At 40.5% G+C, this 27642-nt stretch overlaps 4 protein-coding genes across 8 annotated transcripts in view; 2 read left to right on the forward strand and 2 right to left on the reverse strand.

Annotated features, from left to right (window-relative positions):
* Positions 1 to 2558: 2558 nt before the first annotated feature.
* On the reverse strand, positions 2559 to 3308 carry LOC109407969 (ARL14 effector protein). Its single transcript, XM_019681172.3, has one exon. The coding sequence runs from the start codon at positions 3193 to 3195 to the stop codon at positions 2659 to 2661; it is 537 nt and encodes a 178-aa protein (XP_019536717.1). The 5' UTR covers positions 3196 to 3308; the 3' UTR covers positions 2559 to 2658.
* Positions 3309 to 3999: 691 nt separating this feature from the next.
* Positions 4000 to 5593, forward strand: LOC115269703 (methyltransferase-like protein 25B). Its single transcript, XM_029878529.2, has 3 exons — positions 4000 to 4495; positions 4566 to 5312; positions 5387 to 5593. The coding sequence occupies exons 1-3, from the start codon at positions 4037 to 4039 to the stop codon at positions 5537 to 5539; spliced, it is 1359 nt and encodes a 452-aa protein (XP_029734389.2). The 5' UTR covers positions 4000 to 4036; the 3' UTR covers positions 5540 to 5593.
* A 16028-nt stretch (positions 5594 to 21621) lies between these two features.
* LOC134286840 (uncharacterized protein K02A2.6-like) lies at positions 21622 to 22005 on the forward strand. Its single transcript, XM_062848525.1, has one exon. The coding sequence runs from the start codon at positions 21622 to 21624 to the stop codon at positions 22003 to 22005; it is 384 nt and encodes a 127-aa protein (XP_062704509.1).
* A 170-nt stretch (positions 22006 to 22175) lies between these two features.
* The window catches only part of LOC109403681 (diacylglycerol kinase 1), a 598539-nt gene continuing 593072 nt past the window's right edge, over positions 22176 to 27642 (reverse strand). For all 5 annotated transcript variants that reach the window (XM_062853302.1, XM_062853304.1, XM_062853305.1 and 2 more), the window contains 2 exons: positions 22695 to 25746; positions 22176 to 22310 (listed from right to left, as the gene is read on the reverse strand). In XM_062853302.1, coding sequence (XP_062709286.1) covers positions 25657 to 25746 — 90 coding nt within the window. In that variant the 3' untranslated portion in view covers positions 22176 to 22310; positions 22695 to 25656. The remainder of the gene's footprint in view (positions 22311 to 22694; positions 25747 to 27642) is intronic.

Raw genomic sequence — 27642 nt, forward strand, 5'->3', positions numbered from 1 at the left:
ACACTGACGGTAGATCTCTTGGAGAAATACTTGGCGAAATTTCCTGCGATTCTCAAGAAAAAAGAGGTTGGATAATTGTGGATAAAAAGGGGCTGTCCATAAACCACGTTGTCATGAGGGGGGGGTTCGCCCAATGACCATTTTGTATGGACGAATAAAAAATGTTGTATGGACTAATGACCACGCGGGGGGGGGGGGGGGGGGGGGGGGTTGAGAAAACCCAAAAAAATTACCACGTGGTTTATGGACAGCCCCAAACCTCAATCATTAGAATACTCTAGAGAATATTTTTTTTATATTTTTTCTGGAACGCTTGAATTATTGACAATCTTTGAGTCGGCTTGAATTTAAAAAAAATCTGTCGGCCAGGGGGGGGGGGCACGGCCCTTGGAAGGATTCTTAAAAGAAATAAAAGACGGCCAGAAAAAACTCCTAAATTAATCCCAACATTTCTGATGGTTTCCCTCAAGGAACTTGAGGAGGATCTCCTGCAGGATTGCTGAACGAAGCCATAAAGAACACCTGTAGAATTTTTAGAAGAAATCTCAGGCGAACTCCCAGAAACAATTTCTGGAAGATTTATATAAGAAACACCAGGAGGGCTTCCAGAAGGAACTTTTGCAGGATTTGCAGAGGGAATTGCTGGAGGATTCCCATTAGCAACTCCTGGAGGACTTTAAGAATAATCTTCTAGGAAATTCGCAGAAAGCATTCTTGAAGTGTTTAAAATCAAAGCTCCAGAAGGAAACCTTGCTGCACAAATACCAAGAATCGGCAGTACTTCCGATCGAAAACCTGTTCCATTTGGAGTCCCTCAAGGGTCTGTGCTGAGCCCTACACTATACAACATTTTCTCTGCCGACATAGTTAAAATCAACGGTGTCGAGTACTATTTTTTCGCCGACGACACCGGATTTTTGGTCTCTCATCACGATCCAGCAGTTGTTGTCGACACTCTCCAGGAAGCGCAGAACTCTATCCAAGAGTACCAGAGAAAATGGAAGGTTAAAGTCAATCCTGCCAAATCACAAGCTATTTTCTTTACCCGACGTCGGAGCCCTCGACATTTACCTCAAAGCCAAGTCTCCTGCGGTGGTGTGGGTATTCCGTGGTCTCAAAATGTTGGCTATCTCGGCATGACGCTGGACCCCAAGCTAAAATTTGGCTGCCACGTGGCCAATTGTCTCCAGAAATGTGACAAACTCACTAAAATGCTGTATCCGCTCGTCAAAAGGCGATCTCGACTGGATCGCAACCTGAAGGTCCTTCTGTACAAAACCGTTTTTCGGCCTACGGTTGCGTATGGATTTCCTGTCTGGTACGATTGTGCACAATCGCACCGGAATAAAATCCAAGTCAAACAAAATCGTTTGCTGAAAATGATGCTGGACCTGAGTCCTTTCCACCCGACTGAAGAAGTACATCGGCTTGCTGGAGTGGAGAAAATCGACAACTGGTTCCGGAGACTTATTCCTAAATTCCTGCAGAGCTGCGCCTCATCTGTTACCCTCTTCTACAAGAGCTGGCCGTTTAGACATGTGATATTAGATTTAAGCTTTTCTTTCTATCAATTTTTCCTAAGCTAATTTAAAGGTTTTTTTTTTCCAAATTTTTCCTTTTTCGTCGAATTTTTGTTAGTTGTCGATTAGTTGTCTTTGAATAAGTTTTTGTTCTATGTCATTGCTGTAAGGAGTTCCATATCTCAATTGTTGAATGTAAATCACTAATTGTATTTGTTAAGATAGTAATAAATGTTGAATTGAATTGAAAAAATACCAAGAATTCCAGCAGGAATCCTACAAAGAAGGAATAGGTATATCGAAGTATTCTTCTTTGTACTCCTTCGCGAACCCTGCGATTAGGGTTACCCTCGGGGTTACCATCCGTCCTGATTTAGCAGGACATGTTCTGATTTTCATCTAATTTTGGAAAATGTTTCTTAACAAATTCGATGAGTTTAACTCATTTAGAAGATACATGAAAATCTAATGTCCTGATTTTCAGCTCTGAGCAAATGGTAACCCTACCTGCGATTCGACGAGAGAACATTAGGCGCGCCTGGTAATTGAAACAGAATCAACAGAAACGAAGAAAATCTGCAGAGTGGCTCAGCTATCAGTTCAGCTTCCAAACACGAGGATTTTTTTTAGCCGAATTCCCAATTATTTTTTAAAGTAAACCGCAAAAGGAATTTCGAGAATAATTAAACAAATCTGACGGTATTTCTGATGAACTTTTTGTTCTAGGAATTGTTAAATACATTCGAATTTGAAAATTAGGTAGGAATACCAGCAAAACCTTCTTAATGGAACTTACGAGATGAACAACCACTAATAACAATTAGTGAAACTCATAGGGATAATTGTGGCCAACTTTTAAGCAAATCTTCTAGTGAAGTTTGAGAAAGCTATGTTATATTACCTATTGTGAATTTTACCCTGACCTTGATCTAGTTCTTCACTCTATATACGAAAAACAGCTTGAGTTTTGTCGAAAAGTCATCATATGATTGTTTCCTAGCAATGTTTTTCTTTCAAAACCAAATTTTCATCAGAAAGTAAGCTATGTATGTGTCTCAAGACAAGTAGTTATTAGTCACATATGTAAGATCTTTATTTACTCTCGATAATGCAAAATATCAAACTTAAATTCTAAAGCTTATTTTTTAATCAGCAATTTGTTCCTAATCACCAGATCCTTGGCGTCATGCTCGATACTCTCGTACATCCATTTGCGCGTCGCACGGCAATGCGGTCCGCACTTGGCGCTCCCGCAGCACTGACACGGAAAGTGACACCCGGGGCAGCTCATATCCAAACAATCGCACATATCCTTCCCGGTTTCCCGATGGATTCCCCTCTCGGTGTACAGTCCGGTCGCCTTGGGCACCACCAGCGGCGTCGATTTCCTGTTCAGTTTCCGCTTCTCACGGCGCGATGTATTTGGGTTGAAATTGGCCAAGAACTTGGGATCCGTTTCGAGCTTTTTCAGCTGTCCGTTCTCGGTCCGGCGGGTGATTCGCTGCGAGATGGTTTGCTGCTGTTGCGCCTGTTGTTGATTCGAATGTCGCAGATTTGCGGAGACCGGCGTATTGGAGCGTTCCGCGTGCGGCAGGGGCGAGCAGGACGCCGACGAGATACCGATACGTTCGGGTTCGCCTTCGTCGGAGGATTGAATTTCCACACAGTCTTCCATTGCTTTTTTCGAGGATTTTATGGGGAACTTTTGAACAATCTGAACTGAGAAAGCGGGTTGTTTTATGATGCGAATTTACTAACAATGAAGGAAGCACCAATCGATGCATCAAAGCGTAAACACACTCTGGCTGTCAGATAGCTTGTGCTAGTCTCCGTTTGGCGGCGCTGCGTCAGAGACTGGGAACGCAAGAACACTGAACGAAATTATTAGCAACGTTTGAAGTGACCGTTAAAATTAATATATTGCTCCACTAATTTCAATTTTGATGAAAACATGAATACAGTAACAAATTTTGAAAACGACGTATTGACGATCTTGCGCCAAATACGACACACAGGCAAACAAAATTGTCCCACCACAAAATGTGCACACCGGTTTCAGCATACATTGGTTGATGTCGCCGCTACAGTTTTCCAGTAACGGAGCGTTATTTTGGGGTGGTGTTTCGACTAATCGGTTTGTTTATGCACTGTTTCCTTTGTTGTTGGATGTGTGAACATTGTGCTGTCAAAGATTGAACATTTGCACGATCGTCGCGAAATCCTTGCAAAGCTCAATATATTCAATGCTACACCATTGATTATACGTCGTTTTCAAAATTTGTTACTGAATAGTGAAAACATTTGAAAATATTTCTTTACTTTATCGCTTGCAAAAGTAAATTTTAACTATCACAATTTTGTTGCGAATTCCACAGGGAGCATATTTTCTTGTTCATATAAAATCTTCAGAACCCAATTGAACCCAGTTCTCACTCTCTGGTTTGTGTCAGAAACAAATTTAAAACAAACTTCAATCAAAACAGTGCATCTAAACATTCGTAATTTGGTCGACAAAAATGTTATTATTTAATCACTCTTTTCAACAATACAATATGCCGATAGAATATTCCGCGCATTCCTTCAACTATGAAGATTACTTTCGGCGTAGTGCGGAGTTCCTCGGCCGGCACCGGTGGATCTTCGAGCAATCGAACACGAAGTTTGTGCAAGCGGGCATTCTCGACGCGCTGCCTCGCACGTGGATCGAAGATTTTAGGCGCGCCAGCAACGAGGAGCTGAACCAAATTCCGTTGGCGCGCGTAAATGAAGCATGGTGCGATGATTTGAATCAGTTTTTGCGCACTATGGATGGTTTATTGGTCGAGTATGAGCGGAAATGTGATGGTTGCGGTGAAAATTCTAAAATGATTAGAGGGATCAGTCCTAAGAAATTGTATGAAATTCAGAACCTGACGAGTCTGATTGGTGAAGTTTGTGATCGCAATGAAACTTTCCTAGATTTTGGGTCAGGATTAGTAAGTATTGCCTTATAAAATTGTATCTTTTGAAAACTAAACAGAAATTACTTTACACTTTTCATTGCAGGGTTATCTAAGTCAAAGCATTCACTCAGTCCACCAATGCAGGGTTCTTGGTCTGGAGGGAGATCGCTATCGAGTGCAAGCGGCACTGCAAAGACAAATGAAGCTTTTTCCCAATTCTATGAAACAAGTGAAATACGCTCAACACTTCATAGAGGAAGATTCGTTCGAGCGAATCCAAGAATCGTTAAAATCGGAATTTCTAGAAGAGTCAAACCCCATCCCACTTGCAATCGTTGGCTTACATGCTTGCGCCGATCTCTCGATAACCGCCATCAAAATGTTCCTTTCAAATGCTTCCATATCCAAGTTAGTGATCATGCCGTGCTGTTACCACAAATTGGCCTTCGGTTCCACTGACACGACGTTTAAGAACTTCCCATTGAGTGATCAACTAAAGGACGCCCTAGAAAGAGAACCAAACTTCATTGGAAGGCCGTTCCTTCGATTGGGTTGCCAGCAGACTTCGGCACGATGGAAGACTATGACAGCGGAGGAACACGTCTCCCATGGACTGGCGATGTTCGAACGAAGTCTGATGGAGGCGATTATTGAATCGGATCAAAGGATTACCAAGCGAAAAGACACTTCTAGCAGTAATCTTTTGGAAACATATCAGCTCTGTGATGAGACGGGTGCACGGTTGGAATGGAGCGATCGGCATCGTAAGCGATTGGAGGAGCTCCGTAACAATTATTCTGAAGGCGGCCAATTGGCGGAGTATTTGACGTGTCTTCAAACATGTTTACAGGTATTATACTCACGTAATGGGAACAATAAACCATTATTATGCTAAACTTAATTTTATACTACACCCTTTTGCAGCCAATTTGTGAGAACCTGATCTTATTGGATAGGATGTGCTACATCGAAACGGAAGCACAAAGACGAAACATTTGTATACGATCAAAACTGGTAAAATTTGCAAACGACAATCTTTCACCACGATGTTTCGTTATAACAGCCGAGAAAGGCTAGGTTATTATTAGTTTTAAGATTTTTTTAATACATTAATACATTAACATATTACATTCATATAACTGCTAGTACATATAATGTTGTTGAAACATATTAAAATGAAAGCAATGAGAAAAAATCACTATTCAAGTCTTTTTAGGTCACATGAATTGTAAGTATCGGGTCAGCCAATCGGGAGTGTCTAAGAGACTCACCGACTCCACTGCCTCAGGGTTGGCATGCTTACTTAAGTTTGCCGCGGGACAGGGAATTATTGCACTCAATTTAGTGTAACAACACAGAACAACACTAGCGCTGATTTTAAAATGACTGTATTTTGGTTTCTTGGATTCTGGTGCACACATTATCGATCTACTCCTTTCTATCGGAGATGAACCAGCCTCGGGCTGAAAATCTCCCTAATAAAGCTAATAATAATAATAATCCTTTCTATCCACTCCTCCCCACTTTTTTTACAATCTTTCTAACCTTTTTATTGTTCTGGGCAGTGGCGTAGCAAGGAATTTGGGGGCCCATTGCGGAATCAAATTTGTGGGCTCCCATGAAAATTACAAATGTACATATTTTACAATGATAAATCTATACATATAACTCTCAAGTGAAGTTACATGCCTTGTCGTCTACGCCTTCCTGGAATTGGAAAGTCGGTCGGCTAAGATCGAAACATCTTCACAACGCTGTGAAATATCAATGTTCAGATTTATGGAAGGTTCAAAATGTTTGCCAAAAAAGTTGTGAGGACGACCACAAACTTTGAAATTGCTAGGAAAATTAGCAAATGTTCAAACTTTTTGCATTGATGTGCAACAAACATCAATTCATATTTAACACTGAAGAACACTGTTCCAATAACATTACTTTAACCTGTTGTTCAATCAAAGAGTGATAATCGAACAAATTAAACAATAAAAGTGTTTGTTCGACTTATGTAAACCACAATAATCAGCTATCGGAAATTGTTGAACATAAGTTTTTAACGTGTTGAAAAAGGTTCTTCTGCAGCTCATACCAAAACCAATAAGAGCAAATCTAACAAACAAACATTGCTGACGTTTGTTAAGCTTATAATTAAATCGCTGCTCACATAAGTGCCAAATGTTGCATTTTGGCTTATTTACAATGTAAGTAGGATCGTTTCAGCTTATCATTCACCATTTGATTTTGTTCAGCAGAGAATGTTTTTAATCAGCGATAATTCAACTTGCATGCTTATTTATGACTTACAATTGTTCCTTGGGCAGTATTTCTCTAAGCAACCCTTCAAGAATTCTTGCAGTGTTGTGAGGATGTTTTTAAAAATACTTAAGTGTACTTCAAAAGATTCTTGCAAAGGCTTCATCAAGTATTTCTTCGAAATATTTGTTCAGGAAGCCCACCAAGGGTTCTATCATCTCTAAGGATTCTTCTGGAAAATGCCCAAAAAAATCTTAGGGCATTTCAGAAACAATTACTACAAAAAAATCTCCAAAAATTTTGTTGACAGGGAGAGGAACCAGGAAATCTTTCGGACACCGGGTTGTGAGCAGCACATCCAAGACGCAGTCAGGTTTGCGTTTTAGTGCAGCAAATAACTATTTATTAATACACTTAGGGAATCGCGCCACTTGGGCAGTGGCTTCTATATTCGTCTATTTTCCACTATGACTCATTCAAATTTGAACCAATTGACACAACTTTTGGAATGTGGTGAGATAGGCAGGGTTGGTCATCACTGAGGAGAACCGAAAGATAAGTGCATTTTTTTCACCCACCACACACGGCTTGCTTGATCAGGATTTTTCTTCTGATTTTCACTCTTCTCCCGCCATGCACTTTTGTGCAATCTCCCCGGAGTGTAAGAGGATTGTTTTCTCGTACACCCGGCAGGAAAAGAGCAATTTCAAGGCTCCAAAATATGATCAAAAATACAGTCAGATTACGGCAGTTCCGGCTTAAAGCAAATTTATGACAGGGTACACTAGATGTGAAGTTTTCAGACTTGATTGTATGTCATTTTACCCAGCAACGCTTGCCCGTGCCAATCTGCCTATGAACGTTAGCTTTTTGGCGTAAGAAAATCGACTAAACCTACGTGTATCTGAATTTGTTAGACTTGAACATTCTGCAAAAGTTTACGAGAGATGGAGTGATACCCTAATCTACGTCCAGGTTTACCCGGCTCAGCAACCGGCTAACTAACCCCAATGTTAAAATTTTGTCGTCCGCAGATAGTAAAGGGAAGTTTATGGGAAGAAGCTTTTGCAGAAATGGCCGTGCCGTACTCCGTGCTAGGAGCAACAAATTATGGTCCCAATTCTAATAAAGTGCATCATGCGGTACTGTGCTCTGCGGTCTCAGGTATAATTGGTAAATAATTTGGTGCAAAACAACGCAAAAACACACACACAAAGTTAAGAAATTAGCAATGTCTTTCCGTTGAATGCCTGCTAGCTTCAAACGTCAACTTTTTTTTCGGTGCTCCGTTAGTAGTTGAGTTTATGTTAGGTACATTGATGCCATGACAACCTATAGTTCTTCCAGCGCGACACTCTGAAGTTAAAGCGAGGTACTGTGTGTGAACAGTAACTGCTCCACTCAAAAGAAAAATCATGGTGCACTACGCACACTCTCAATATTCCGCTTGAGATGCGTGTGATTTTTTCTCTTCACACAAAAGAGCAGCAAGGCACACTTCTCTGGACTGCACCCAAATCTGCACTTTTTAAGCCAAAGTGTGAGAAATGACCAACTCTGGAGATAGGTATAGTATCTACCCGTGTACAACATTTCAAGTCAATTGGTTCAAAATTGACTGAGTTATAGTGGAAAACAGACGAATATAGAAGCCACCGCCCAAGTGGCGCGATACCCTATATAATTCATCATTCTTACACATTCAGTGTCGCTACACAACATCATGACCTTCTCCTCTCGCACAACACATTATGTTTGTTCTAAGAACTTTACATATCAGATTGCATGCTTCTAAACACTGTAAATAGTTTAGTTAGAGTAAGAGTTCAATAAGATTTTATAATTGCATGACTTAAGTGATCACTATCACCTTAATGTAGGTAGATTTTTTTTTTAATTTTTATTTATGTGTATTTTAACTTAAATGCCAATTCTACACTCTGTAGGTAGAATATCAAAATCAAAAGATTTAGGTAGAGCAACAAATTGAAAATCATTAACACACATTAGATCATAAGGTTTTTATAACTTCTTCATACTTTCATTAGTTCTTTTCTTCAACTAACCACTGACAATCGTATGCAGATGACAGCTCCTATCATTGCTCAATTCACTCTGCCATACGCAGTACAGCCAATACTACCAGTGGCAACAGATCCCTTAAAAACAAAATATTCTCCAAGAGATACATCGGAAAGAGGAAGAGTAGTCCCTCTAGAATTTTTTCAATCCTTCCTCTATAGTTTCTTTCAGAAGATCCTCCAAATATTCCTTTAATGATTGTTACACGAATGTCGAGCATTTCTCCAAAAAAAAACTTCAAGGATTTCTAAATTATTCCCTCACATAACTCTTCCAGAGATTGCTCTAAGGATTTATTTTGGCATTTTCTCAAGCACTCAATATTCATTTTGGCGTTCTTTTGAAAATTTCTAAGGATTTTTTCCCACGGGTTTCTTTAGAAATTCTCCCAAAGATTGCTTCACTTCTATAAGGATTTTTACTAAGAGATTTATCCTAGAATTCCTACAGGAAATTTTCAAAGAATATGTTGAACAATAATTTAAGAATTCCTCTAAGGATTCCTACAGAAGTTCCTCTAAAAAATCGGTAGGAATTGTTTCGAAAAATCCTACTGGAATTCCTCCAAAATTTTTTTTAATATCCATCTACTCTCTAGGAGTTTCCCCAAGAATTCCTTCAGAAATTTTAGAAGATCCCGTTAAATTCTTTCGAGAAACCTTTTGAAAAAAATATTCCAAGTTTCTATCAAGTATCTCAGTCAGTGAGAGTAATCAAATTTATCATATTCAAAAACAAAGCGATAACGACACTGATTATTTTCTTAATTTTTGTTATAATTTGTACTCAATTTTAACATAAATTCAAAAATAAGAAACAAAAACCGTTTCATTCAGGTACAGATCATATAGTAAAGGAACATATACCCCATCTCAAATAATAAAAAAAAACAAATATTTTTTCACAAGTTCTTCAAGGATTCAGAAATTCGTCCTAAGACTCTATTCAGGAATTCTTTAAAAATGTCGAGAAGCATCCTTTAAGTGAATTATGCAAGGTTAAGATTTCATAGAGGATATCCATAGGGAATTTTTCAGGAATCGCTTCAAGATTTCCTACGGGATTTTTTCCAAGGTTTTCTTAAGTATTTATTTCATGAAATCTCTTGAAAATTATTCAAAGTTTTTTTTAGAATTAATTTAAGCATTTTGTTAGAAACTTCATCGAAGGTTTCATCAATTGGATAAAGCATTCTAGTTCAATTTATTTGAACATTTTTCCAAGGATTCTACCGAGGATAACTTTTGAGTTTTTTTTATTTTCAGAGATTACATCAGGAATTCTATCAAGGTTTTATACAAAATTCTAAATGAATTCCTGCACAGATACCTTCCAATTCTTCCCAAATTTCCTTCATGAATTTTCCAAAATATTTCTTGAGTAACTTATCCAATAAATCCTCTTGCGATTTCTATAAAGATTTATTCAGAATTTATTCAATTATTTTCTTAGAATTTCTTAAAATGATTTCATCAGGAAATGCTTCAAGTATTCCATTAGAAATTTCATACATGATTTCCTCAAGTTTTTTACAAATAATTTTTTACAAAAAATCCTTCGGGAATTCTTTTATGCAAGGATTTTATCATGTATTTTTGTAGTTCTTCCTTCAAGATTGTTTTTGAAGATTCTTAAACAAATTCCCACAGTCAATTCTATATGAATACTTCAGAAATTCAAATAAATAATGTAAGAACTCTTTCATATTTCTCCCAGAATCTCTACTGGAATTCAATTTTCTTCCAAGGTTTCAATAAGGATTTTTTTTTCTTTTGATGTCTTTAAACATTTCTTTAGCGAGAACACCAATTTCAACGATTTCATAAAAAAAAACTCTTTCTTGAATTTTTTTTTACGATTAATTTTGGAATTACTTCGACGACTTCTGTACGTACACATTCCTCCAAGATTTACTTTGAAAGTTGCTCCAGCGATTGTTTCGGGAACCCTTCCAAACGTTTCTGAAGGAATTTCTTCAGTAATATTCCCAAGAATTCCATAAAGAGCTTCTTAAATATTTCCACAAACGATTCTATCGGGGCTATCTCACATGATCCCTTCAGCAATTTTCCAGAGGAATCTCTCAGGAATTCCTTCATGATATTTTTTAAATAAATTCCTTCAAGCGTTCAAGGGTTTTTCTGAAAGTCCTTTCAAGGTTTTCTTAGGAATTCGGTCATGTATGGATAACTACAGAACATCTTCCTCTATTGCCCAACGATTCCCTAGGCGATTTTTTCCAATTCGTTCATAAATCCTTTAAGAAATTCGAGCATGGATTTCAGTAACAAATTTTGAAAACGACGTATAATCAATGGTGTAGCATTGATTATACGTCGTTTTCAAAATTTGTTACTGATTTAATCTTTTTCTCAAAAAATTAATTCAAGCTAAGCTTTTTCAGAAATTTCTTAATGTTTTCCACAACGAAAGTTTCTACAAGGATGAACACATTGATCCCCAAAAGATTTCTGCACAAATTTCCTCAGGGGGCTCTCTACAAAAAATCCCCCAAGAAAATCTATAGAAATTCTTTTGAAGATTTGATTTTCGATTTGCACCAAATAATTTGAGAGCTATTCTGTGGGTTTTCCGTCATTGCTTCCGTTGCGAAATAATCCAGGCATATCACAATAAATTCTTCTAAAAACACTTTGCTGTAAACATTCATCGGCTTTTCTTTACGAATTTTCTCGACTGTGGAAGATTTTGTGGAAAACTTTGTCTAATTCATATTTTTTTTTGATTTCTGAGAAAATTTGCTTTCACTTTCTAAAAAAAACTTTGTTTCTACGATGCTTTGTTCTTGAGTTATGGTTTTTCAAAGTAAGTAGTGTCAGGGGAAAACAAGAAATTTTCACCTGAGTTTTCCGGGAAAATAGGCGACCCTAAATTGTTTTCATTTTTTTAATTCATTTATCCATGTGCCCTGCCTGTGGAAAAAGTTTCATGAAAATCTGAGACCCTTCGGCCCAAACTCGTACGGTAATAAAAAAAATTCCCAAGTATTGCCCCCCACAAAATTTCACTTCACGAAAAAATGTGAAGCAAGTAAAAAAGTAGTGCAAGAAACTTCTCTTGATTTGATTTTTATCATAAGAACTTCAAATAACTGTCTATTCGCAAGATGTATGTGCTATGTCGTGATTGTTTTGAGAAAGACTAAATACAACTATTTGTCCAGCTATTTATGAAATTTTAAATTTAGCCTTCAAAGCCTTCATTGATGATGATTAACCTGGGCTTGTTAGGGGAATATCTGTAAATAAAAAGAAAATCGCGTTAAGTACTGTTCCTTTGAATTCCACTAAGAATTTGCATCCTTTGACAGATACGTATTTCGATCTCAACTGTAAGGTCGTCTTCAGTGTCTTGTACTTGACTCGACTCGAGTCAATTCCCGAAGAATATCTTCGATAGAGTTCTAAAGGAACTTCAAAAGTCTATAAATTGAAGAGTAAAAAAGTTCCCGCTAAATTAAAATGTATTTTTTTCAGTTTAATGTTTTTGAAAATATTTTGAAGAAATTTTAAAAAGGATTTCCGAAAAATTAAAGGAAATTTAGAGGTGTTTTTGAAGCTCTTGTTTTTATTTTCCTTAGACAGCTTATGACTTACTCAAATCGAAGAACACCAAAACTGTTGCAACATTTTTTTAGAGGAAATTTAGCTTGAAATTAAAGCAGATTATTTTGAAGAGTTTCAGTCCGATTTTTTTTTTGAGTTGAGAGATTTCCTTGCTGAAATAAGGATGAATTTATGGCGAACTGATAAAATCCATAGATTCCTAGAGAAAAAAACAGAATCAATTTGTGGAGAATTTATCCGAGTTTTCCGTTAAATATTTTCAAGAAATTCAACAAGAAATTGTATTTGAAATTTATTCAGAAATTCTATCAGGGGCTCATGGATTCTCTCTAAAATTTCTTCATCATTTTCTGTTATAATTTCCTTTTTGATATCAAAGTTTTGTGAAAAAATCTTTTGGGAGGTCGTGAGAACCATCCCTAGCAGTCGCGTTAGAACAATTTTTAGTTAAGTTCTTTCTTTGTGGTGATCGACCTGCAACTTTTTTTTATCTGTATTAACGAGATTTTTAGCCCTAGGTTAGTTCATCTCGGGACCCACGCTTTACTTCCCTTCCGAAGAAAGAACTCACATTTTGTGAGTTTGTCGGGAGTGGGATTCGATCCCAGGTCCTCGGCGTGATAGTCAAGTGTTCTAACCATCACACCAGGTCCGCTCCACAGACCTGCAACTTCTCCAGAGATTGCAGCAGGGATCCACTAGAAATTCTCTTTGAATTTCTCAAAAACGACAACACTGATTGTGCTACAAATATTGCTAGAAATGTTTTGAAATTTTCAGCTATAAATTCTTCTTGCGGTTTTTCTATGTACTCTGGCATGAATTTCTACTTAATCTGGAATCTAATGAAAAGCATTTTTTACTTCATATAAATTAATACCAATTTTAATAAATAAAAATATTAAAATGTACCGGCCAAATAAAAATATTTGCTCCTCTCAGAAAACGAATAGGGTCAAACAATAAGCCAAAGTTTATCTGTAATAAGCCAAAGTTTATAGTGGTCAAACATTTGACGTTCAGACAAATAGTGTAATTGTAGCTTTACTTGGCCCAGAGAAAATAGGTAGAGAAGTGAATAGTGTGAAGCCAAAAATACCTTATCGAACCATCAAACTGGTATCCTATAGGATATAATGAACAAAATCAACAAACCTTGACGATTGCCGCATAAGTAAAGATAAGTATTGCACTCATTTCAAACATATTTTAACCAAAGTTTCTAAATATCATGAATGATAGTGTAAACAACATTGATTTCTTGAAATAATGATAATTGTATTTTGGAACACCAGTTTGATAATTCCTAGTTAATAAAACAACAGTACCTAACTATTATCTGCACTTGTTGGTCTTCCAACATTTGTAAGATGTGACCTGCTCAATGAAATCTGCCGAGTTCTACTAATTAAGAGTCCATTAGACGGACAAATATATTTATTGTCCGACATTCATCCAAGGTAGCTATGATTCACGTTGTGTAGGTCATTTGTTGGGCTTGTCTGGCCAAATATTTGTCATGTGTAATGGGACCCTTAGAGCTCAACAGAATATCCAGCTCTTATCCCATTTCATCAAGAACCAGAGGTCATTTTCGGATCACATAATAAACACACCATTTCATGTTCATAATTGTGTATATTATAAGGACTTTTACTACACTCAAATCATTTCCATCATTGTTCGTTTTTCTCCCTAACTTATCAAGTGTTCATATATACAGCCGGCAGGTGGCGGTAGCGTTGTGCTTAATTAGCATTTGCCTTCATGCGCTTATGTGCACAGTGCACATCCATGACCAACACATAGCGAAACACAAACAATAGTGGTGTGTGTGTATGTCTGTGACGTGTAGGACGTTGCAGAAGCGAATTTCCTTGTAGATGCGGTATTTTTTTTTAATTTTTTGCTAAACTTTGAATTACATTCAATCACATCTTCGACCATCGTAACGTATTCTTCGTTTTTATTTTTTGGGGAATTTACAAACCAAGTCTCGCAGTTTGAAAGGGTTTGCTACCGTGTTTTTGCTAGAAGGGTGCAGATCGAGATGTATGTGTACTGCAAATATGTGTTCTGATAATATATTTGATATAATTGTTGTCGCTTAAGTGATCCTGAATGGGGTTGAGTTATCAATTCAATGAGTTACGGTGTTAATATTTTGGTTTTTCAATATTTCATCTACGAGTATAATTGGTATAGTTGATGGACGAATATATCTCTATTATTTCGACTACGGCTTTGGTTCACTATCATTTTATTTATAGGGTGTAAAGCCTTTTATTTGATAGAGCTTTAGCGTTCGTAAAGGTGTTTCTTTAGTTTCTGTGTGAAAGTGTTTCTAAAAATAACAGAAATGATATTGAAGAATTTGTTGTTTGGGTAATGTGTAAAATCTGACGCAGATTGTTTGGATTATTATCTTACTTTTTGCAGTATTGTCAGTCAGGTTTGGTTGTAAAATAAGACGAGTGTAAAAGTAAGAAACTAGCTGAGGTGGGATAGATTGGAAACTAAAATCCGTGTTCGGTGATAATATTCTCTATTTTGTCAGTATCGCTTTATACCTTCTAAAAGTGCCCCGTTTGGTCCGAAAGTTTGTGTATTGGTTGTTCAAAGTTACACTGTTTTACTTCAGTAAACAAATGGACTTTATCAACGGAAACGAATGTCTATATTCATCTAGATTTTGTACATTCATAACGTTTTCTGAGAGACTGAAAACTGTCGCTCTCCAGGCTACGATGTCTATGCTATTCTCGCTTTCTCTCGTTTCCTCTGTGTCATTCGTTCTTTGGCGCGAGTGCGCTAGTGTATACTCTCGTGAGCAGGCGCCCGTACTCTCTCGCGTTAGGTGACTGTACAGTACTGTTGCCTATCATCTAACGTTTAGTTTCTGCTCATCGTTATGCGTTACAGGATAACTTGCATGCTATGAATATGTGTATGTTTTCTATATAAAACCAGTGTTTTTAGGCCTGAAACTACTATCCAGAGGTGACTGGCTGCTTTCGATTCGCTGCTCGAGTCCTCGTCGTTTGAGTAAATAACGAAATTTAATAAAATAGAAAACAATGCAGCGGTAACAGTGATGTATAGGTAACAGTTTGCTTAGCAAAAAACAAATTAGAATTAGTGGTGTGTTTGAAATGAAAACTGTACTAAAATGTAAACTTTGCTAGAAAGATTCTGAAACTCTTTACATCACGTTTGTAGTATATGTTTTTAGAATTGTTGGATCATTATTACATCTAACTAAAAGTACTACTTTTTCTCATCAGATCCTTACAGTTACATAATATCATGTCTTATGCACCTATTTTAGAATTTCAGTTATATGTTTATAAACTAGTCAATACTGTGTCTCCTTGTTGTTAGTTAAGTTGATAATGCATATTTATTCCCCTTTCCATCCGTAACGCCCCCTATTTACACAACTTCAATGAATTTCGTTTGTTAACTGCTACCACAGAGAACAGACATCCAAGTCCTGTTCCGAAACTGTGTAAGAAATTTAACGGCCATTTGAAATCGGCAACACATGTGGCAATAGCGTGGCGCTGCAATCGGTTAATTTCCCATACTAATTTTATTCACCACTTGAAATGTTTCAATTCACCACTGACTGTGGCAATATGGTGTTTGGCGGCGTTAGTGTTGTCATCGTGTATTGGTTTGCAACCTTACTCAAGTAAAGATTCAAATCCTTACACAACTTTCCGAACGAATTTTATTCTAGCCTGGATGTCTGTTCTCTGTGCTGCTACTGTGGTGTTTCCGAAGCAAAAATAATTTTCTCTTGCTCTGAGCCAGCCGCTTCTCCCCAATCTCCTGTCTCCCTCTCTCACTCTCTTACACCGGATGTCTTTATCGATCGGGTCGGTTATTTTTGCTCTCGTAGAAAAATAAATAATTCAAAGATCAAATACAACATTTTACAATAGTCAACAAATATACTTCTGTGAGATAGGCGTTGGTATGCGTTTTGCGCAGGTGACCTGCGATTTGCTTCACACCATATTTGATGATGTACATTAGATGCACACTGAAAGCGTTATCGTTTTGTTTAAGAAATACGGATAAGTTAGATATCTAAGACATTCAGATTTGTACATTCTTTTTCGCAACTAAATTCGAACTCAGTGGTCCAGATTCTTTGGATTTATTTTTGATTCGTTTCGTTCGGATAGCCTAGCGTATCTGAGGGTCAATGGAGTACTGCTTCAGCAGGGGTCCTCATCAAACTATTCAAGCCCGCAATTATTATGCCTCTCAAGAAAAATCAGAATATATGGCGATTATCTGCCTCTGGCTTCTGATATAAGCGCGACAGTCACTAATCATAACAGCGTCACCAGAGTTGAAAGTATATAATTCCATTATATGAGGTTTGACAACAAGAACACTCATTCCACTGAGTCACTCTTGCCGTTCGTCACAAATACATTCAAAAACATCTGTCACTTTGCGAAACCCACGTGCTTTTGTTTTTGGCGGGAACACTTTTTCTTTTGTTTTGCCTTGCGACTGTTATGCGGCGGTATGCCTTGCGAGCGTACGACCGCCGCAGGACTCTAATAAAAGATAAACGCGATAATAATTTTTGATGATTATGAAATTCTATGACGTACTTTTTTTTTTTCTTTACGGAATCTAAAAAAGAAATTTCTGAGAAAATCCTCAGGAATTCCTGAAGGCATTCCTGAGTGGATCTCTGGATGAAGTCCTGAAAGAAACCCTGGATGAATTTTTGAGGGGAAGTCTGTAGTAATTCCGGAGGGAATCACTGGAGGAATTCTTTTGAGAAATTCCTGAGGCAATCTCTGTAAGAATTCTTGAAAGAATCCGTGAAGAAATGCCTTTGGGAACCCCTGGAGGGTCTATTGAGGAAATCTCTTGAGGAGTTTTTGAGGAGATTCCTGGAACAAATCCTGGCGAAACCTTTAGAGGAATTCCTGTTGGAATTCATGTAGGAATTCTTTTATTACTTCCAGTGGGAAGTCTCTAAGGAATTACTGGTACAATCTCTGGAAGAATTCTTTCTTGAAAGCATTTTCGAAGGAGTTCTTGGAAGGATTTTTGAGGAATCCCTGGAGAAACTAATAAGGGAATCACTGTAGATAACCTCTACAAGAACTCCTGATGTAATGTAAAGGGGATTATTTATGCGATTTCCGAAGGGATTCCTCACAAACCGTAATTCCCCGTTCCAGATAGAATCTGTAAAGGAATTGTTCACGTAATTTCAGGAGGAATTCTTGACAGAAATCTAGATGGGACTCATGAAATAGTCCCCGAAGCAATTGTTGAGAGAATAACTGAAGGACTGGTAGAATCTCTAGAGGAGTTACAGATAAAATCTCTGGACGAACTGTTGAATGGAGTTTTCGTAGTTATCCTTGACGGAATCTCTTGGAGAATTCAAGATTAAATCCATAGAGAAATTCTTCATAGAAAGTCCAGAAATTTTGTTAACAAAATAATAAAAACTTCTCCTAACTGAAATAAATTTAGTTGTGGAAACTACCGATTCCATAGTTAAATTACTAACCGTACCTATGATTCTCAACCGACAACAAAATCAGTTAACGTAACTGAAATATGCTTGAAATTACAATGCATTGTAGTAAATTCAACTAAAAGCGTAGTCGTCTCAACTACAAAACATTGTTAATTTGACGTTTGCTCACTACCGCCACCTAGTTGATGGTCGGCCAAACTTAGTCATTTTAGCATTGGGAGAATATGTTTCCGTGACTACCCAACAAACATTATTGCTGTACAATGGCTGAACAAACCTTTTTTAAGCTTGATTTTAAAAATTCTAGCTGAATAAGCTGTTTTTCAGCTATCACTGTTACTTGGGTATGATTTGAATCGAAAAATGTTCGAACTTCGAAGTGTTACGTCTGTTTGTCTGTGTTGCTATGCTCACTGGTAGCAGCTTGACTGCTACCCGTAGATGCGCGAAGCATAATGGAAAACAATAACATTCAGCCATTGTAATAGTTCGCACGCTTCCCGCGAATGTTTGTACTTTGTAGTCTGTAGTTTTTAATAAAGTTTTATTCGTGTTGTTAATGTACGTTCGCGTCTAATTTATGTGCAACGATGCACTCGACCACCCCGTCGGTGCGTACGTAACAGTGGCGACAAGGAAAAGTGATTTTTGAGAACATTTTCGAGCGAGTGAGTGAAAGTGTTTCCTCTACGGAAGAGGAGGCGGATTTCGGAAGACCGGCCAGGATCAGTGCCGCCGACGAATGGACTGCAGCAGCATCAAGCAGCTGCAAATCACCTGCCGGGAGTGCAGTTTCAGCAACAGCAACCACCGTCGGTCCCAATCATCAACCCTCCGTTCCTGCAGACCAGTGGTTCACAAGCTGGTTCATACGTACCACAGCAGCAGCAGCAGCAGCAGCAGCAGCAAAATGTTTCGTCGGTCGATCCGGTGACGCTGCAACTTTTCCAGTAGATGCAACAGCAAATCAATCTGCAGTTCCTCACCCAGTCTTCGTCGGCAGGATTGCAAGCAGTGCAGAAGCAGTATGGCAAGCGGAGCTTCCGTTCCGGGAAAGTATCACCACAGTCAAGATCCAACCATACGAAGAGCGCCGGTCCAGCAACGCCTTGTTGGAACTGCGGTGCCATGCACTACTCCAGAGACTGTCCGTTCCAAAAAAAAAAACCGGTGCAAGGAATGTGGTCACACCGGTCACAAGAACGGATACTGCTCCAGCGCGAAGAAATCAAGTCTCCCAGCAAGCGGTACACAGAAAGGCAAGCGAACGCAAGAAGTATGTAGGTGAAGAACATCCGGAAGCGACGAAGGTTCGTGAAAGCTTAGGTCAACGGCAGGCAAGCCAGTCTGCAGCTCGATACTGCGTCGGACATCAGCATCATTTCCGAGCAGACATGGCAGAACATCGGGCAGCCTGCATCAACTCCAGCGACAGTCCAAGCTGCAACAGCATCGGGTATACCCCTGAAACTACAGTTCCAGTGTTGCTGTGAAGTCGCAATCAAGGGGGAGAAGCGAACTGAACGGTTCTATGTAGTCAAGCAGCAACTCAATTTGCTTGGGCTAGACCTCATCGACGTGTTCAACCTCGGGTCGGTGCCATTGGACCAGTTCTGCAACCAGGTTCGCAGCTCTCCGACTTTCGTCAGCTCCCTTCCCGGGCGTTTTCAGCGATGCATCAGAGCTGTGCACGAAGGCGAAGGTCAAGTTCACGCTGAAAGAAGGAAAATCCCCAGTGGCCGAAGCGACCAGTGGCTTATGCCATGTACAGCACCGACGACGCCGAACTGGATCGGCTTGAAAAAGCGAACATTATCACCCCAGTCGACTTTTCAGAATGGGCAGCTGCCATCGTCGTTGTTCGCAAAGCAAGTGGCACCGTTCGTATCTGTGAAGACTACTCCACGGGCCTCAACGACGCTCTTCAGCCACATCAGTATCCGCTTCCGCTGCCGGAGGACATCTTTGCCAAGTTAGCGAACTGCAAGGTGTTCAGTCAAATCGACCTGTCGGATGCGTTCTTGCAGGTAGAAATGGACGAAAGCTGCCGGGAGTGGCTCACCATCAACACTCACCGAGGTCTCTACCGCTACATCCGACTCCCACCAGGAGTGAAGGCAGCACCCGGAGCATTCCAGCAACTCGTGGACACGATGCTCGCTGGGCTGGAGTGTACGTCGGGCTATCTCGATGACATTTTGGTCGGCGGCGTAGACGAAGCAGATCACCAGCGTAACCTCGAAACAGTTCTACGTCGCCTCCAAGAATTCGGATTCACCATCAAGGCCGAAAAGTGCTCATTCGGCCAAAAGCGAATCAAGTACGTCGGGCATCTCATCGACGAGCAAGGCCTGCGTCCGGATCCAGCAAAAATCGCAGCAATCTGCAACATGCCCAGCACCAAGCAACGTAACCGAAGTTCGCTCGTTCCTTGGAGCGATCGACTACTACGGGAAATTCGTCCCGAGTATGCGCAAGCTTCGCTATCCGCTAGATGAACTCCTCAAAACAGACAGGAAGTTCGCCTGGACGGCGGAGTGCGAGAAGTCCTTCACCACGTTCAAGCAGGTGCTCCAGTCGGATTTGCTTCTGACACATTACAATCCGCAGCTTCCTATAGTGGTTTCAGCGGATGCATCATTGGTAGGAGTTGGAGCGACCATCAGTCACAAATTTCCAGATGGGTCGCTGAAGGTAGTGCAGCATGCATCCAGAGCACTGACAGCCGCCGAGCAAGCCTACAGTCAGCCAGACCGCGAAGGACTTTCGATCATCTTCGCCGTGACCAAGTTCCACAAGATGCTGTTCGGACGGCATTTCACGCTACAAGCCGACCACGCACCGCTGCTTCGAATATTCGGTTCGAGAAAAGGTATCCCAGTCTACACAGCGAATCGGCTTCAGCGTTGAGCACTTCAGCTGCTACTCTACGACTTCGACATCGTCTACGTGAACACCGAGAAGTTCGGGAACGCCGACGTCCTATCCCGGCTCATCAACCAACACGTCAAGCCGGAAGAAGACTTCGTCGTAGCCAGCATCATCACCGAGAACGATGTAAGATCGATAGCATTGGATGCAGTTGACGCACTTCCTCTCCATTTCAGGGCGATTCAGTAAGCCACCCGTCTCGACCCTGTTCTCAGCAAGGTCTACCGCTACATTCAGCAAGGTTGGCCAAATTCCAAAACGACCGTCCAGGACCGAGAGGTTTGGCGGTTCTTCGACCGTAGCGACTCACTGTCCACGGTTCAAGGGTGCGTCATGTTTGCTGAACGCCTTGTGATTCCCAGCAGTTTCCGGATGCGTTGCCTACACCATCTCCACCGAGGCCATCCGGGGATCCAGCGCATGAAGGCGATTGCGCGCAGTTACGTGTACTGGCCGTCAATCGGTTCGGACATCGCTGCGCACGTCAGTGGTTGCCACAGCTGCGCAGCTTCAACCAAAAGTCCGCCCAAATCAGCGCCGCTGTCGTGGCCCAAATCAACCCACCCGTGGCAGCAGGTTCACTTCGATTACGCTGGGAGAGCGGGATTAATCACGTAGTATCCACCGCACCGTTCCACTCGCAGTCCAAGAGACGTTTCTTGGACACATTCAAGCGAGCGATCAAAAAATACGAGAGGGGAGAGGAGCTATCCAAGAAGCACTGGACACTTTTCTGGTGACATACCGTTCGTCACCGAATCCGTCAGCAATCTTCGTCCAAAGTCATGTTCGGGCACAAAATACGGACCAGCCTGGACTTGCTTTGTCCGCCAACAATTAAGCCGTCGGATGATCATCAGGGCTCACGGACTTTCGGGAAAGGTGATTTAGTGTACACCAAGGTGCACTCAAGCAATTCCTGGAGATGGGCACCTGCGGTAGTATTGGAGCGGATAGGTAACGTCATGTTCAACGTGTGGGTGGAAGATAGGCGTATGCTTCGGTCGCACATCAACCAGTTGCGTAGCCGCGCAGGTGCTGACAACACACCAAGGCCCAGCACGATTCCGTCCAAGGCCGGCAAACATCAGTTGCCTTTGGACATCCTGCTTCAAGAATGCAATCTGCATCAGCCAAGTCATGCTGTGGTTACAAGTTCCTGCTTGTAGTTTCTTGACAGTCCCCTTGTATCATCCGAACAATCTCTTTAATTGCTCCCTAGAAGTTTTTCCTGTTATTCGGGCTTGCAACGTCAAACTGTGGACCATTTCCAAGTGAATCGCTCTCGTCGTCAAACACGTAAAGGGGCAGACCCATCTGAGGACCCGCCCTTTTCCAAGGTCTCTGCATTTGCGTGAGCCGGTGAGCCGCCTGCGGGTGGTAGTACTCCAATAACTTCCAGATAATGGGGTTCTTCATCGGCAGAATAACCGGGAGAAAGCCGCACTGCTTTTCATTCAAAAGCGAAATATCGCTATTGGTGATTTGATGTTGCATGAAGAAGAAGAAGAATGATGGTGTTTTGAAAAAATCCTATCCCTATAACACAGGGGAAGTTTTTAAAATACCTCTATAAAATCTAAAACTAAATCTAATTAAAAACGGTTTGATGTACGGTGTTAGACTTTGGACGGACTACATATTGAACGTATAAATTTAAATTTAACATTTTTTTTCTTGATAAGGTACTTAATTTGTAGTCCGTTCAAAGTCTAACACCGTACATCAAACCGTTTTTAATTAGATTTAGTTTTAGATTTTATAGATGCATTTTAAAAACTTCCCCTGTGTTATAGGGATAGGATTTTTTCAAAACACCATCATTCTTCTTCTTCTTCTTCATGCAACATCAAATCACCAATACAGACTGCTGCATTTCTCAATCGGCTGCCATTCGCGACGGTTAAGTTCACGGTTTTCCATCATTATCCAGACCTCTTCTGCCTAGTGATTGGCATGTGCCGTCGTCACTGGTAAGCTTCTACTCGCTGAAACTCCTTTCGCTTCTGTGGGACCTCCACTGCTTGTACAGCCTTCTTCACTATGATTCATAACATAACTGCAGCATACCAAAGTCAGGTATCATACCAAGACGAGATATTGGTCGGTTACCCAAGGACTAAACTTAACTTATTTTGGTATTTTCTAGGTATTTATAAAATACCTCGACGAGTTATTGGTTTGGTGTTGAGGACTGCTTGAGGTTTTAAGGTATTCAATTATGGAAAAATCGCTCTTTGTATGGAAAAATCGTCGATTATTATTGAGGTATTGCCATACCTGATGTCATTATTCACGTGTTATGTGCAGAATACACACCAGTTATTATTTTAAGTATTTTACCTCTTATGCAGGGCTTCTTAATACCTCATTCAGGTTGTAGTTATTCGGTTTTCCATACCTGAGTCTGGAATTCTACAGCTATTTTCTCCTGCTCGGGTACTGATCAGCATTTTTCAAAGAGAAATACAAGTCGACCGAAACGTCGGGAATAATCAAAAACTAGTGTTTTCCATTCCCCATAAGACTGCGAAGCCAAACCGTTACAGTATTCTTGGATTAGTTATCGAGGGAATCCGTGGAAGATTTCTGAAAGAATTTTCGAAGCTATTTTTGATGGAATCGCTGGAATCTCTGTGGAAAAAGTTGACAGAATCTCTGAAAATTTTCATAACTGAATCCCCAAAGGAATTTTTGATGGAATAACTGAAGGAGTTTCTGTCGGAATCTATGTGGTTGTACCTGATGGATTCCTAGGAGGAGCTACTGATGAAACCCTGATGGTACTCCAGGAGGAATTTTAGAAAATTTTCTAGAGGAATACCTGACAGAAATCTTGGCAGAAGCTCTGAAGAGAATCACGACAGCAATCCCAACGGTATTCACAATTGAATAAAGATAGGGGACGTCCTCTTAGTGAAATTCCTGAAGGAGGATTTTTTGCTAGAACCTTTGAAGGTATTCATAACAGAATCCATGAATTAATTTTTGAAGCAGTTAATCACGAAATTCCTGGATCAGTTACACATTCAGCATGTTAGTTAGAAGACATAATTATCGAATCTCTTAATAAGGTGAATCAATGTCATGTAACGTTTCTACACTTTCCACTAAATAAATCCTAGTACTAAAGTTGTAACGGCTTACTAACCTTCCTTCCCACTCCTCGATGAACGGAAGGAAGTGGCCAAATAAGAAATTAGCTTAGTCAAGCTAGGAATACTATAAAGTGAACCTTGAAGGTTCAGAGTCATACCCCAGTTCCCAAGTCAATCACAGAGTAGTACATATTTATTAACATGATGTTAATTATGACCCTACTTAAAAGTACTCCATAGACCTCATCTTCACACTAAGCTAACCGTAAATCACTTTCTTCTTAAAGATCTAATTTAAAGCACATAAACCGAGCATGTCCTCCTTTCTGTAGAATCGGAGACTGATATAGATTTCTAGTTTTGTTTTCGTATCCACTTTGCTAGAACAATAACACATGAGTATAATAGCGCTAAAATTCCCCCTCCAACAACTATAGTTAATTCAACAGTGATAACAATAATAACCGATAGCTCCATTGTCGATCATACAGCTATTAACGAATTAGTGGGCAGCTCTACATTAACACACCTGTCGAAACAGAAATTCGCATTCGACCACCACCCAGCCCAAACCGAGATTAAAGATTAGAACGGCAATTTAGATTCGATTCAGAGTTGTACAGATACAACAGATGTCGCCGATGTGGTGGTTGTTTAACCTCTCTGATATAATGATTTGATATCGTTCCGTCGGATTACAATGAACTGTTGCTACAGTTTTTGTCTTGTGCCCCAGGTTGTCTTGCCATGAAACTATATTATGCTCTACTACAATATGCTAATGAGTTTCGTCCTTTGCGGTAATTATCCTCACACTTCGATAGCACAATGACCCTCAATATGGAAATGGTTAAGCTTTAGTTACGCGCGGGAAGTATCAGTATCAGCTGTTGTCATGCTGTGTGATGTAATGAATGAAGTGTAGATAAAATGTGTGGGATCAACTTGTGGTTTTAGATGATGTAAAACGTTGAAGAAGATAATTAATGGTTATAACTTATAGATATGTTATTCTGCATGAAAATCCATTGAAAAAAAGGAGAATTTATTGAAATTTTGTAATCGTTGTTTGATATTTGCCGCCAACAAGTTGATCCGAAAGCCTAAGTCGTATTCGTTTTGTGTTTCATGAATACTCTTACATTCTTCCGTCTACTTCTACCATTCTTAAAACTCTTTGAACCTAGATGGCACATGCTATCCATAGTAACGAATTTCGATACGAAATCGTGCTCCTTAATTAAATCGTTCCTACTTAAGCCTAGGGAGGATATATATTATACAGATGTGTGTAGTACGGGAGGGCTTTCTTGTCTCTGTTGTGTAAATGCTCATGTAGGAAAACTACCGCTCCTATTCTATGTGTAGTAGAGTTTTTGGTTTGAATAAAGCCTTCAGGAACTGTCTGTGCACGAATAGTGTCCTTCCCCTCGTCCATCCCGGTGGCACAGACGCCCATGCCGTCCATCCAGTCGTATGGTTGTAAAAACTACGTTTTCATCTACCGTTTTGTTTGGTTGGTTTGATTTATTTGGTTCCACGTGGTGTTAAAGCTATGTTTTACTTCCTTTCCAGGGTCCAGGGATGTTGGCCTGACTTCGAAGCCCAATCCGGTCGCTTGCTTCTTCCCCCCGTTCAGCGTCGTCATCGTTACGCGTCCGAGAGGCTGGCGCTTGGCTAGCCCTCGTTCGAGGGGGTGTCCGTGTCGGGCTTCTTCGATAGTCATCTCTTCAGGAAGTTGAAAAAGCCACCGGTCTTCTCCGAGCGGGGTCCCATCAGCATCGGGACCTGGTTTTTGTGGGTGAGTCGTATCTGGGGATGAAAATTCGGGAAGAACAACAAAACTTCGATAAGCTGATTATGCAATACGTGTTCACACTATGAGTATCAATGTTTGGTGGATAGTAGTGATTGTCGGATTATACTGTTTATTTGAACATTTTCCCAATCAAGATTCTACTGACAGCCGGTGAAAAAAAAGCTGAACATCAAAGTGTGTACTACTGTCTTCTCATAAAGTATTTATTAAACATTATTCATTTATTCAATTTTAGTTAAATCTTGATAAAACTGATTCAACAATTTATCACCAGGTCATATCACTCGATTTGCGGCTGCCGCTCTCCATATTCGATCACGTTAAATTAATGCTCACTTGATTACACTCAACCTGATTCGCCAATTGTACTCTCTACGGTGAAGATCTGGTCCGTTGTCGACCAGCCGTCGTTGAAAGTGGCTTGATAACCTTCCAAGAGCTCATTTATTTCAGATGATAGACGATGGAAGATGATCTGGGATAACACTTCGTAGGCGGCGTTCAAAATGGTAATCGCTCGGAAGTTTCCACACACTTGTCGCCATTCTTGTGGATGGGACAGATTGTCCCTTCTTTCCACTCCTACGGTAGCTGTTCGGTTTCCTAGATCTTGACTACTAACCGGTGCAGACAAGTGGCCTACTTTTCCGAGCCCATCTTGATGAGTTCTGCTACCGTCCTTACCAGCCGTTTTGTTGTTTTTGAGCTGGTGGACGGCATCCTCAACATCCCTCAGCGTGGGAGTTGGTTCGTTTCCGCCCTCTGCTGCACAAACATAGCCATTTCCTCCGCTGCCTTGGTCTCCCGTGCCTACATTCTCTTCGACATTTAGGTGCTCGTCGAAGTGATGCTTCCACCTTTCAATCACCTCAAGTTTGTCCCTCATGAGGCTCCCGTCCTTATCCCTGCAGATTTCGGCTTGCGGCACGAAGCCTTTGTGGGATGTGTCGAGCTTCCGTGTTTCTTGTGAACGGAAGAGTAGTTCCATTTTCTCGCACAGGCAGCGCTTTTTTTGTCGGAAAGGAAGAGTCTGCTGTTTCCACTTCTGTTTCTAACGATCTTTGTTCTACCGGGTTCCTTGTTGCAGCATAACCACCCGCACTGGATTCTTTACCTACAAAATCGCTCAGCACACCTCGTTGATGGCTGCTTTCATTGTACTCCAATAGTCCGCTCTAGAGGGGCCTTATCGAGCTCGCCCTCATTTGGTAACGCGGCCTCGCGTATGCTGAGGCGGCATCAGGTTGTTTTAGTCGCTCTAGGTTGTACCGTGGCAGTCGCCGGTACCGTACATTGTTGATGACGGAGAGTTTTGGAAGCAGTTTGACCATCACCAGATAGTGGTCGGAGTCGATGTTGGGTCCTGACGTCGATAGTGTCGGAGAAGTGCCGTCCGTCATCCGCAGTGGTCAATTTGAGATTTCGTTTGCTGTGGTGTTCTCCACGTGTAATGATAAGGGAGGATGGGTTGGAACAAGGTGTTACGTATGGCCATGTTTTTGGAGGCGACGAAATCAATGAGTTTTAGAAGCGGCCTCAACCCGCACATTCTTTCGTCGATCGGCCACCAACCGTTCACGTGCTTCTGCAGTCGCACATCGCGATAAAAGCTGTTCCAGGGTCACGTGTGTTGCCATAGCTCTGGTAGATGGTATGATTACATATAAACGTTCTCACCATGGAACCTGTCCAACACACCTCCGGCAGCGCTACGATGCCAAACCTGATGTCCTTCAGTAGTTCGGGGAGTATGCGGGTGTTCCCAATGAAGTTGAGAGATCGACAGTTTCACGTACCGAGTTTCCAATCGCAAGTCTCTTTTTTTGCTGAGGTCGTTACCGCTGGTCTCGGTTCGTATTATTCTGTTGCTGATTTTCCGTTACAATGGT

This window comes from Aedes albopictus, chromosome 2 (genome assembly GCF_035046485.1).
Source record: "Aedes albopictus strain Foshan chromosome 2, AalbF5, whole genome shotgun sequence".
In the NCBI taxonomy this organism is placed as follows: Eukaryota; Metazoa; Arthropoda; class Insecta; order Diptera; family Culicidae; genus Aedes; species Aedes albopictus.

Bases quoted from the DNA above. Each gene is read 5' to 3' on its own strand.
- LOC109407969 (XM_019681172.3), bottom strand. From the start codon at position 3,195: ATGGAAGACTGTGTGGAAATTCAATCCTCCGACGAAGGCGAACCCGAA.
- LOC115269703 (XM_029878529.2), top strand. From the start codon at position 4,037: ATGTTATTATTTAATCACTCTTTTCAACAATACAATATGCCGATAGAA. The intron at 4,496-4,565 runs GTAAGTATTGCC...TTTTCATTGCAG, and splicing joins TAGATTTTGGGTCAGGATTA to GGTTATCTAAGTCAAAGCAT. The intron at 5,313-5,386 runs GTATTATACTCA...ACCCTTTTGCAG, and splicing joins GTCTTCAAACATGTTTACAG to CCAATTTGTGAGAACCTGAT.
- LOC134286840 (XM_062848525.1), top strand. From the start codon at position 21,622: ATGTTCGGGCACAAAATACGGACCAGCCTGGACTTGCTTTGTCCGCCA.